General features: G+C 50.2%; 1 protein-coding gene across 8 annotated transcripts in view; it reads right to left on the minus strand.

Annotated features, from left to right (window-relative positions):
* The window catches only part of SYT7 (synaptotagmin 7), a 226,772-nt gene that overhangs the window by 36,864 nt on the left and 177,424 nt on the right, over positions 1-12,484 (minus strand). For 4 of the 8 annotated variants that reach the window (XM_076068560.1, XM_076068559.1, XM_076068561.1 and 1 more), the window contains exon 5: positions 4,111-4,242. The exons of 3 other annotated variants lie outside the window; for them this stretch is intronic. In XM_076068560.1, the coding sequence (XP_075924675.1) occupies positions 4,111-4,242 (132 nt within the window). The remainder of the gene's footprint in view (positions 1-4,110; positions 4,243-12,484) is intronic. One more of the 8 variants, XM_076068565.1, reaches the window with a different exon arrangement.

The raw sequence follows: 12,484 nt of genomic DNA on the forward strand, positions 1-12,484 counted from the left end.
ACAATGTTTCATATATATATGTAGAAAACCTTATTTTGCACCTCAAGGCCACCGCAGCGCAATCATCGGCCTACGCGTCGGTCGCGCGCTATTCCGGCGCGCGCGACCGCACGGCCAACGCAGCCTCGCCAGCATCACGCGTGTTCAGAGAGGACGTCTGGAGCGCGCGCGCGCGCGCTTCCACGTGACGGAGCCGCGCACGCGAAGGCGACGCGGGAGAGGCGGCGAGCGGCTGTCGAGCACATGGTTAGACACGCTACGGAACCGGCATTGACGAAAACCAAAGCAAAAAAACCTTTAAGGTGACATTCGTTTGGTTGGCCGAAGGTAGAAGCTGGGCGATAGTGAAATTGTTCGGGCACCGAGACGCACAAGGAGAACAACAGGTTCAGGTTATTCATTCAGTTCACGCGCACGGGGGGGGGGTTTCCGTGTAACAAAAAAAAATGTCAAAAGGGTGACGAGTTAAAGACTGTGTGGCCCGGTGTCTAGCGACCTATTTTAGAATACAGCACGCTTGGAATCATTCGAACCTGGCAGCAGATATGTAACGGTGGTTGTTGTTTCCACCTCCTAAAGGCCGGTACGGGTTGGGCGGGGGACGGGGAGGGGGGAGCGGCGTGGCAGCGGCGCTGCGAACCCGGCTGTCCGGGTTCGTTTTCCCGGCCACGACCAGCTGACATCGGGGGGGGAGGATGGGTGGGTGGGGGGGGGATATCTCCAGGGGACGATCCTACACCCAAACCACCCTCTCCCCCCTCCTCTCTGTTACCGGTGAGCCGTACTGACCAGGAGAGCCAAGGATGGTCAATTAACCGGGGAGGGGGGAGGCCTTCATCCAGCAGTGGATTCACAAAGGGCAGTCCATTAATTGCGTTCATCGATTCAGCGACGGCACGATTTTGTAACGGTAACGGAATCGCGGTCAGAGTTGCTCCGATGCGTTTTTCGGGTTGCGCTGCCCCGCACGACGTCCGACGTTTCGCGCTCGGCACGCCGGGCGGGAGCTCCTTCGTCGAGTTCCTGAAGAAGCCAGCCAGTGAAACGTCGGGCGTCGTGCTGAACACCGCGCAGTAGCAACCCTCGGGGTGCAGGGCACGGCTCCTGATTATTTGCGCTCCGTGTATTTTGCCCCAGATGCGGGTTTTTCGTTTTATTTTGCACCTCTAACCGAATTGCATTTCGTGGCGGTGTTTTGTTTCGCGTGTTTGCTCTCTGTGTTCATCCGAGGTCTCGCTCGCTGTTGAAAATCCTTATCCCCGACAGGTTCCCAACCTCGTAAAATATACACGGACAGGGCCTCCGTGCCGCCGAATTCACCAAACCTGACACTTGAGATCCCTACTTATTATCTTTGCAAACGTCCCGGGGCGAGCTTCAGGAATTCTATCAGATGTACCGGTAAAAAGCGAAACGATATCCACAGCCTTGCCAAAATAGCGTGTAGATTTGTTCATAAATATAAATACTGTTCGGCGCCTGCAAAGAGATAAATTAATTTCCGCTGCGTGCAATTTTCGCAGACTGGCGTTGCGTGCGTTGACGTTCTGTCGCGCTAAGCAACGCCGCTCTCTCTGAGCCTTTGCCTTACTACACACGCGAATCGTAGCGACGAAGCGATTCGCTTTCTCGTTCTTTGTCGGCGAAATCTAAATTGATTTGAAGCTTTCGTGACTGCAGGAATCCATACTCTTTGGTTCTTTCGGTAAAGTCACGTAGGTAGAAAAAAAACAACAAAAGAAAAATAATATATCATGACGTTTTGATCGCAACACAAGCGGTTGAACAGCAGTGGAACTGCTGGATTATTTTTTCCACCGCTGGATTATTTTTTCCACTGCTGGATTATTTTTTCCCGCCCGAGGACGACCGCTTGTGTTGCGATCAAAACGTCGTGCTATGTTATTTTTTATTTTGTTTTATTTTTCTACCTACGTGACTTTACCGAAAGTACCAAGGAGTATGAAATCTAAATTGCTTGAACGCCTGCATCGTCAGCATTGCTGGAGTGCCATCCGTAACCAGCCGATCGATTGCGGCAAAAAAAAGGAGAGTGGCATTGTGGTTGTTGTTGTTACTGTTACTGTACACGTGTGAAAAAAAAGGCTTCGTAGCTAATCGGATTTCTCCAGTATAAATAAATATTCTTATTCTGGTTATGGTTGTTGTTGCTGCTGCTGCTAAGGTGAGTTGAAGTGAAAGGCGCAGCCCTGAAAGTGGCCGCTCACGCCACTGCTGGGGGAAGTGGCCTCCATTCACAGGCCGACCCCGGAGAGAGCTCCTTTTAAACGGGTGTCCTTTGGCCTACTCTTCCGCGACCAGAGCAGACGCTTTGGAGGAGTGTTGCAGCGAGCAATGCGAGAGTGTTAAAACTACGCCGAGATGATTTATAAAAAAAAAATGACCCAACGCTTAAAGTTTGCTTCGCGGCCGCATCTACAATATTCATTCACTATGTCGCTAATCACTAACGTTTTTTTCCGAGGCTGTAACAAAAAATGTAGTTGTGCTATTTTCTCTCGTAAATTTTTGGGACAATTTATTAAGCGATGCCCCGCTTTGCTTAGATTTTGTTCTCTCTTCCGGTTATGACGGTGTAATAATAATAAGACAATATTTACCTTTATTGACACTTTAAAAACTCAATCTCTGGTACGGGGGCACGCGTGGCGCTTGCAACCTATCGCCAAATTGAGTAACGTCTGTGGTTTAAAAGCAATTCTGAAATAGTGAAAATCATTTTGACGTGCGAGCATTACGCTGGGTCTCTCCCCGTGTGCGTGGCATGGCTACCAACGATCTGAGTGCAGAGAGGCTTTAAAGTTATTCCTTGCCAGGAAATCTTTGTTGTTCCTGAATTCAGAGAATATTTACTCCCGATTAGATTTCCTGCCGCAGATGTACGTGTGTTAAATTTACTTTTCAGAGTAATCGCTTCTCCAATTCCCCCGTGTGCAGGCATTACTTTCTTGCTGATATATTTTGTAATTGGCGAGAGTGTTTTGTTTGATATCTTTTTTTGTTGCTTCGGTCAACATTTTCCGAGCTCGCTTTAAACAAACCGTCGGTAGTCACCAGGCCACAGTGAATGGTCAAAATGGATGTGGGTGCATTGGTTGCGGTTATATTTCATGGATTGCCAAATCAATTCATCGCTCAGTTTCCTTGCCGAATCCCTTCGCCACCCGACAGAACAAATGCGCCGACTGCTTTGGCATCTCGGCAAAACCGGAGGAGGAATTTTGAAAAGCCCAAGGAAAATCTTGACAAATTTTGTCCGACGTTTCGCTGGAGATCGCAGCCAGCGTCGTCGGGTGGTGACTTGCAGCTCAGCTGTCGCGTCAAGGAGCCTTCCGATCCGGCTGCGTTTAAATCCCTGGCGCATGCGATCGTGTTTGCGGAGAATCTCACGCGAGTTTGTTTGCCGATGTCCGCCGTTTTAAAAAAAATATCATGCGTGGGTATCGGCGGACAACGATGGCCTCCTAAAGATCGAGACGTGAGGCGTCTAACGGTGGACGTTATCCCGACAGCCCATCGGAGGCAGAAATCAATTTTTGGGCTTGTGTCACGTGGCTTACGATCATTACCTAATGCACAAGCTACAAAAGATTAATTACATCACTGCTGCGAGAAAAAATTAAGCTACGGAGAGCCTGATTGCGGGTTCGTATTATTTGAGTCGTGTCCCTAGAACGATGAACCGATTGTATATTTTACCGGGATCTGAGTTCGATTTTGTGCACCCCCTTAAATTTTGTCATGAATCTGATGAGCACCCCCGCCCCCCTCCCCCCCCCGTGATCTCCTTGAGACCCTACTAAGCCTGGATTGCTTCTGCCCGAGCGTGGCCACAATTGCCCCCACCCCCACACCGCTCCCCGTGCCCCCCCCCCACCCTCAAAATATATAAATGGAAAGCACTGCGCCAATTTCGCGGAAAGATTATAAATATATATTGCGCATTTTTTTTGGGGGGGGGGGAGGATGGGTGGTTTTCGTTCAATTCCCGGGCGTTACGTTTTTTGGGTCGATCTGAGAATTGGTTTGCTGCCAAGTTAGCGTGAATCCAAGACTGGACTCGGAGGTTGGGTGGGGAGAGTCACTCACTTTAGGGAGAGTCGTGGGTCACCGTACGGAGCGTATGGAGACACGTTTAGGATGAACTCCTTTGGAGGGTAGGAGCTCCATTTCTGATGGGCCATAGTGTCATTGTTATTCCAAAAATCTTTATCAAGATCACTATGGAGACACAAAAAGGAAAACGAGCAAAAAAAGGGAAAAACAAAAAGGAAAGAGAAGAGAATGAGGAGGAAAAAACCACAGACAACAAGAAAGGAAACAAAAGACAGTGAGTAATGTCATTTCCTTCAAACAGCCGAGTAGAAAAAAATAGCCCCATCGAGAGCGAGCCGGCGAGGCGTGGCCACCGCGACGCGAGCGCCGACTCCACCGCCGTCGCAAAGCGTGGCGGGAGGTGGCCCGCTCGGACGGATCCACCGGTGGTGCCCCCCCACCCCCTCCCCCTGAGCCAGTAGTGGACATTCCACATTGCTATGGCAGGGCGGCAGACTGCCTGTGCATGCAACTACTGTTGACTTGTCGGGAAAGTCGCAAATTGCTGGGTGGTCATTTTGTTGACCCCCCGCCACCCGCTCGCAAAGGTATGATGATGACGATGATGATGAGGAAGACGACGATGATGAGAATGATTATGAGGCTGATGATGGGGCTGATGATGGGGCTCATGATGGGGCTGATGATGATGGGGCTGATGATGATGGGGCTGATGATGGGGCTCATGATGGGGCTGATGATGATGGGGCTGATGATGATGGGGCTGATGATGGGGCTGATGATGGGGCTGATGATGGGGCCGATGATGGGGCTGACGATGGGGCTCATAATGGAGCTCATGATGGGGCTGATGATGATGGGGCTGATGACGATGGGGCTGACGATGGGGCTGACGATGGGGCTCATAATGGGGGCTGATGATGACGGAGCTGAGTTCGACCCCTCACGACCAGGAGTTGAACCCACGCGCCGCCGATGGCAAGCGCAGCGCTCCGGCCGCTGCGCCCTCACCACCACTGCAGGGGGGGGGGGGGCGGGGCTGGCGTCGTAGTGGCCGCTGGGGATTAGTCACGTGAACAGCACCGCTTGGCCTTCAAACAAGAAGAAGCATTACCCCCCCCCACCTCCACCGTGTAGGATCTCTCTCCCGTCTGCTACCGGGCTCTCCTGCGCTTATCTACAATATAACGACACCGCAGCGTTGCTTCCACTTCCTTTGGACTTATCTCTGGAGCGAAGTAAAGACACCCCACATGCGGTGCCAGGAAGATAAGACGTCCAATTTGGCCATCCAACCCCTCACCTTGTTGGCTAACAGCCGACCTCTGTCGGCGGTTATCGTCTGATGGTGATGATGATGATGATAATTAGCAGGGTTTTATTTCTCACGCGAGTAGTTTTCTTTTCTTCCGGAACGCTGCTACAGGCCCGGCTGGGAGTAGAGTGGAGATTTTCGGAGTAAGGCACTACCACTAGAGTATGACTGGACATCTGGGAAAAAGAGCTTCATAGCTCATCGGGTTTCTCCGGGATAAATCACTATTCTGATTCTGTACAATGTACGCCTAACAATACTTACTGTGTATTATCTGGTTATATATTTCTGATCAGCGGATGTGCAATGTTTACGAAATGTGTGACGTATTATTTATATAATAAATATATGTTTCACGTGGAATATCCCGTGAGTTGAAACATCTCGTTTGTAAAAAAAAGCCCGTTTGTAGCATGAGCTATGCGCTATGAAGATGGCCCATTGTCCGAAACGTCGCCTATTATATCGATTTTTTTCGGCCAGACACACTTTTTATTGACGAACGTGTGGAGGAGTTTTCTGTACCAAGATGGGTGTGGCTGGGTGCTGGAATTAAGCACTGATGATTACGACGCTGATGACGACGATGATGATGATGATGACGAAGCTGAAGATTGTGGCTTTCGGAGCTATGAATGCCACGGGAAGAAAAATAAATATGAGCCCAGAACCACCACCAGCACCAGCACCACCACAACCACCACCAGCACCACCACAACCACCACCAGCAACCACCACCACCACCGTATCGGCTGCCGAGAAAAGTAAGCGAGCAGAGGAGGCCGTGAGGGAACGGAAAGCGAAGGGGGCAGCGCGAGGGAACGAAGGAAAGCGACAAGGAGGGTTTGAGTGAACGAGAGAGAGAGAGAGAGTGCGCCCGAGATCGGCCACTGCGGAGATGGAGCGATGGAGGAGCTCGGCTCGTGAGTGGGATCGAGCGATGGCGACGGCGTGGGGAGCCTCTTGTTAATCCAGCAGTGGATAGAACGTGACTCGCGGGAACGACGACAGACTTGGATGACCATGCCACGGAATCAAATGTCTCACCAACACGGGGGTGTTGCGAACGTCAAAATATAAACATCAAAAGCAAACAAACAGCGAAGAGATAAACGTGCAGCCCTTTGCAAATCCACTGCTGGATGGAGGCCTCCCCAAGCCATGTCTACCGTGGGGGGGTTGCATGACCATACTTCACCACGCTAGTCAGTGTGTGTTGGTGAAGGGGAGGGGGACAAAATTTGTTCGGATGTCACGAGCGACTGATGTTAGCCGTGGCCGGTCTGGTTCACGGCGCAGTGCGCTAACCACTGCACCACTGCTCCATCCCCCTGGGTAATAGAAGGGGTGGCGCACTAGCCAATCAGACACGAGGCGTAAACCTACCCCTAACCACACTAACCAATCGGATACCAGCCCGAACCCTAACCACTCTAGCCAATCAGATACCAGTCCTAACCCTAACCACTCTAGCCAATCAGATAGTAGTCCTAACCCTAACAACTCCAGCCAATCAGATAGCAGCCCTAACCCTATCCCTAACCTCTCTAGCCAATCAGACACGAGCCCTAAAAGCCTACCCCTAACCACACTAACCAATCAGATACCAGCCCTAACGCTATCTCTAACCACCCTGTTTAGATTGTTGTCCTTCTCCCGCACCTCCGATGAGCACGGTTGGCTACGTACGGTGCGAAAGAGGCTCAACGCACACACAACGTAAAACCATAACCCCAACCACGCGAGACAATCAGTCACTAACCCTACCCCTAACCCCCAAACCCTACCTACAAAAGCTAACAGACACCATCCACACCTCTGACCCTATCCCTAATCCGACAGTGGTCACGATTTGACTGCAACAATTCGGAGTCGGGAATTGGTTCGCCTCAACGTTTGACCCCGCCCCCCGCCCCCCCCCATCTCGTCTGCGGTGTTCCTCCCCCGCTCTTTCCCGTCCGCACACTCAACGGCGCCTTGCGTGTATAACACCAAGCAGCACGTCCTTCGCATTTAATTCGCATATCAAGCGCACGGCTGCTGTGACGAATCCATCCACAAGCTGCCGCGATTCGATGCGCGTGTTGAGAGCTCGTGCTTTGATGCATTTTCTTTTCATTTACCCGATCCATCGTCGGCGTCCTGACTCGCCTATCGCAAAGTGTAAGCACCCTAGCCGCCACCACCACCACCACCACAACCCCAACTCCCTACGCATCACCATCGCCAGCCATCGTCTATCCACTGCCGGATGAAGGCCTCGACCAAGCCGTCGCCCCCTCCGATCGGCGACGGCTCGTTCGGCTCACGAGCCGATCCCACCGCTCCGTCTCCTGCAGCGGACACAACCCCCCCCCCCCCACCCCTCGGGGCGCGTTTCCAGCCTTCGGTCGCCACTCTGCTGTTAGTCTCGACCACCGGGGGGGGGGGGTGGGGCAGGGGGGGGAGGAAGGGGGCCCCATCTGACGACGCCTCCTGCTGCCCCCAAACCCCCACGCGTTCCTCGTAGCGATCGAGTCCCTGGGGCTTCCCACCCCCCGATCGTCTCAGCCTCAAGCGAGTACCTGGTGCCATGAGTACCTGGTGCCGTAAGCAACATCGTCAGCAAGGAGGCAAAGGCCCCCCCCCACCCCCCCCCCCCATGCGAGTCGTGTGCCATGCATGGCCCTTCATAGGTGCTTCCGCTCGCTAACAGCACTTGCCCCTGTCAATCTGCTAAGGCTACACGGGGGGGGGGGTCTTTTGTCTTTTGTGTGCGTGTGGGTGCGCGCGATCGTGTGCGATTACATGTGCAGACAAGTTAATGAAAATTAATCTTCCATTTAAATATGCAGCGGCAATTGAAATTAAATGTCGTCTGGTAGTCTTGTGTGATACGTGGGGAGGCAGGCGGAATAACATTGCGATTTAATAGCCCGCGTTTTGTGACTCTGTTCGATGATTACGAGGCTGCACATGAATCCATCTGTATTCGTGTTCGGTGCGTTTAAGTGTCCGTGTCGTATTTGTGCGTGTGTGCCAATTACCGGTGCAGCGGTTAGCGTGTTGCGCTACGAACCCAGTCGCACGAGTTCGATTCCCGCCCGAGTTTTTTTACTGCTCGCTAGCAATGACTGTGAGATATGTGCATTTCATTTTTTTGCAGATTTTGAAGGACAAATTTGGGTCTTGCCTTGGATATTCGGATCGTTTACGTGATGCACTCAATTTCAGTGTTTTTTTGCCAAAGATGGTCTCAAAGTGACTCTGGCAGGAAAAGCAGAATCAGAATATTTATTTATACTGGAGAAATCCGATGAGCTATTAAGCACCTTTTCCCAGATGTCCAAGGAAGTGACATCCTTGGACGTGACATCACTTCTTGTGACGTCGGTATTTTTGGATCAACCCGAAATATAATTATAAATTTGGGCATCGTTCGAAGTTTCACATCCGGCCGCTGATTGGTAAATGTTCTTTGTGTGAAAATGAATTGATCTGAAAATTAGGAACGCATCATCCCTACTGTTAACATTTACCATGCAAAGGGAGCTGTTTTGTGTTGTTGTTCGTTAAAGTTCGATCCTATCCTTTTCAAAACGTATGACCAGTGTGGAAGACAAGGCCGAAAACACCCTCCAAAGATCCATCAACTAAAAACTATATACTGTATATTTTTTATGTTACCAGGTAAGGCCCACTGAGCTATATAGCTCTCTTTCAGAAGTGACCTGGCCACAAATGATAGCTCAACGAAGTGGCTTAGCACGTGGAAATTTAGATCAGCCGAATGCTCTCAACGCGTGTCTCTAAATGTGGGGGTAAAAACCGGAGGACCCGGAGGAAAAATCCACGCGACCACGGAGAGAGAGAGAGACACGGCAACTCCAAATATACAACAGTAGGCATCAGGGTTGGGATCAAACCCACCGCGTCCTGTGTACCAGGCGAGCTAGTTAACATCTCGCCACCCTCTAGTGGAGGTCCAACATGTACCCTGCTGCACTCATTGTCTCGCAAACGTTTTTGTTTTGTTGTCACTGCTGCCGCCGCTGTGCTCACGTGAGCACCAGGGAACCACCCGTGTAAAATAGCCGGGCGTACTGGCCACACGGGACCACCCATCATCCGTGCACACGAATCAAACTAAGCCTACGGCTGTCACAGGGCTGCGCCTTCATAGCTCACCGTGTAATTTGACGGGCGGCACATTTCTTTTTTTTTTTACTCCTTTGAGATTTGAAAGGATAAATCAGTAACGTCTCAAATGAACATCTCCGCGTCAAATACCTAAAGCCAATTGTGAAGCCTCCACGTTCCTATGATGGGGGCGGGGGAGGGGGTCAGTCCAATCACGGAGCGTGTGCTGATGACTTCACACAAAGTGGTGCATGATTTATCGACACTGGATGAGTAATGATGATGATTGTGGTGGGAGTCGAGTGCTCTATTAAGTGCAGCATTAATGCATATGTGAGGAAACAAATGAAATAATGAGTAAATAAACCATGCCCTGTTCTGCATCTCCGTTTTTAGTCCGTGAAGCTCTTCGACCTCTCCAGGACCTGGCGTGGGTCTCACCATCGGCCAGGCTCCCTAAACCAACACTCTCCGGTGATTCACAACAGAGCGCATTGGCGAGAGCACTCCCTCTGATTGGCGGCGCCCCCTGTCACAGTGACAAAGCAAACTCGTTACGCAGTAACGCAGAGCGACTGGTAGTAATTAAATTAATAAATTGCCCGCTTGCCACCATAATCATCATCGTCGTGAGCCACGATCTATCCACTGCTGGATGAAGGGATCTCCAAGCGGCCGTCATCAATCTGGCTCCCTGCGGAGGGCACCGATTTCACCGTTCCATCTACCGAGAGTCTAGGTCCTGGCCGCCGTTCCGTCGTTAGTCTCGACCACCGGCCATCGTGCATCCCAGCGGCGTGTCCTGCCCCAAGTCTCTCTCCGCTTACCACGCAGCTTCTCCACAACCTCTGGCCGCTCTCTTGCTGTCTTTTAAACTTAACTATAAGCAATTTAGATTTTTTTTTTTTACCAGGTAAGGCCCACTGAGCTATAGCCCTCTTTTTTCAGAAACAACCTGGCCACAAATGATAGCTCACCGAAGTGGCTAATCGTGTGGAAATGCATAGCAGCCAAATACTCTAAGCACGTTACTAAATGTGGAGCGTAAAAGCGGGGGACCTGGATAAAAATCCACGCGACCACGGGGAGAACATGCAAACTCCAAATATACAGCAGGTGTCAGGGTCGGGATCGAATCCACGATCTCCTGTATACCAGGCGAGGTAGCTAACATCTCCTAGCCACCGTGGGGCCCTCTCAGTGCAATTTCATTCTGTCAAACTACCGCAGCGGTATTCGTAAATGGCCTCACGCTATTCGAATTGTGCAAATGTACAAAAGCGCAAATTATTTAATTAATGGAAGGGTAAAATCGGCGTCGTTTTGAGGTTTGGAATAGTGAGCGTGCTACAGCAATTGTAATCGGGAAGAGGAGGAGGTTGTGCGATGAGTGGGACACACGTGCAGGGTAGAGGACAGGGTGAGCGACTTGGAGGTTGTGCGATGGGTGGGACACGTGGTGTGCTTGGTGGAGGAGGAGCAGGAGGAAAGGTGACCGGGACGGGCGTTTGGAGTGGTACCCCAGAGGTCAATGACCAATGGGGAAGACCTAAAGCCAAGACGCTGGTGGAGATGAGACCACAAGAGTGGTCCTTGAAGGTCCGGGGGTGTTGACTGGACAAGGAACTGCAGGATTTTGTTTACAGACGGAAGGATGCGATGGCAAGGCGGCATGAACGGCTTTGGCCGTGGTGACCTCTTGACCTCGAGTAAGACCGCGCGTGGCGTGCGTTTTTATTTTACCAAGCACCACTTTTTTGTTAATCTTGGACAGAGAGATGGACGATCTTTACTCTGAGTGCTTGCCACGATATGGCCACACAACGATACAATAGACGTTGAGCAAAATACCGAAGTATTGCAGGAGGTTACTGGTGCTCAATTCTTATTTTCTCAAATATGTTATTTCCTGACAAAATATTTACCAAATAACAAACACGGCAAATAATACTCCAAATATATCACCCTTACACGGTTAAATTAGAGGTTTGCAAAACGTTTACCGGAATAATTATGAGGCGTCGTTATTTATGTCTCGTGTAACTGACAGCATGAGCGTTCTAAACGTTGCGGTAGCCAGAAGATCCGCGGGAAGGCTTCCGTTGATCGAACTTAAGGGATGAAGAACTGTAAATTTGTACTGCACTGGAGGTATAGAAAAAGACAAAGGCGCACTCCAATGAAATTGCGAAGTGAGATTACAAATTCAGAGGACGCTGGATATTGCGTCATAATCGTGCAGCTCGATGTCGTATCGTCGTCAACAAGTGATATCGCGGCAAACCTACTAACTGGTAGCCAGGTGAGACAACAGTGAGGCCAGGAAGCCTCGCTAGCAACGGAAGCCGGGTCCAAAAGCAAACCATGACGCAAGTCCAAACGTAGCAGACCGACAAAAAACAAGGCACAATATAAAATGTCAAAATCAAGTGAAATGTCATAAACACAGAAAGTGTGCACTCATCCGATGTTAACATATGGTTATATTTGGGATGAGTACCAGGTTCAAATTTTTAAGAACAAGTTCGGCTAGGTTTTTGGAATTTCTGATAACATCCGTAATATTACATATTTATATTTATTTACGCGTCCACGTGCTGACAAAAGCGAGATCACCCGACGTCACGTGATTCCAAATGATTGGTGGGAACAAAATGACGGTGATGTCACTCCTGGTTTTCAGACCAATCTCCAACTAAATATAATTGCTGGATTTTGTCCAAACATTGTGTATATCGCAGACCGACTTTTTGTATTCATAAGATCAATGGCATCACATCCCAAATATATATGTCAACATCTATTTAGAAAAGCCGTAGAGCCAGTCAGAAAAATTGGAGAAAAAAAACTTGATATGAAAGAAATCCCTCTGTTGGCACCGTGATAGGAATCATGTAAACAGAGAAGAGTGAAGGATTACCACATGATTAGAGCGATGGTCAGATGGCTCGAAGTTCACGGTGCTAAGACCAC

This window comes from Petromyzon marinus, chromosome 21, assembly GCF_048934315.1.
Source record: "Petromyzon marinus isolate PM22_M1 ecotype Great Lakes invasive population chromosome 21, UKy_Petmar_22M1.pri1.0, whole genome shotgun sequence".
Taxonomy (NCBI): domain Eukaryota; kingdom Metazoa; phylum Chordata; class Hyperoartia; order Petromyzontiformes; family Petromyzontidae; genus Petromyzon; species Petromyzon marinus.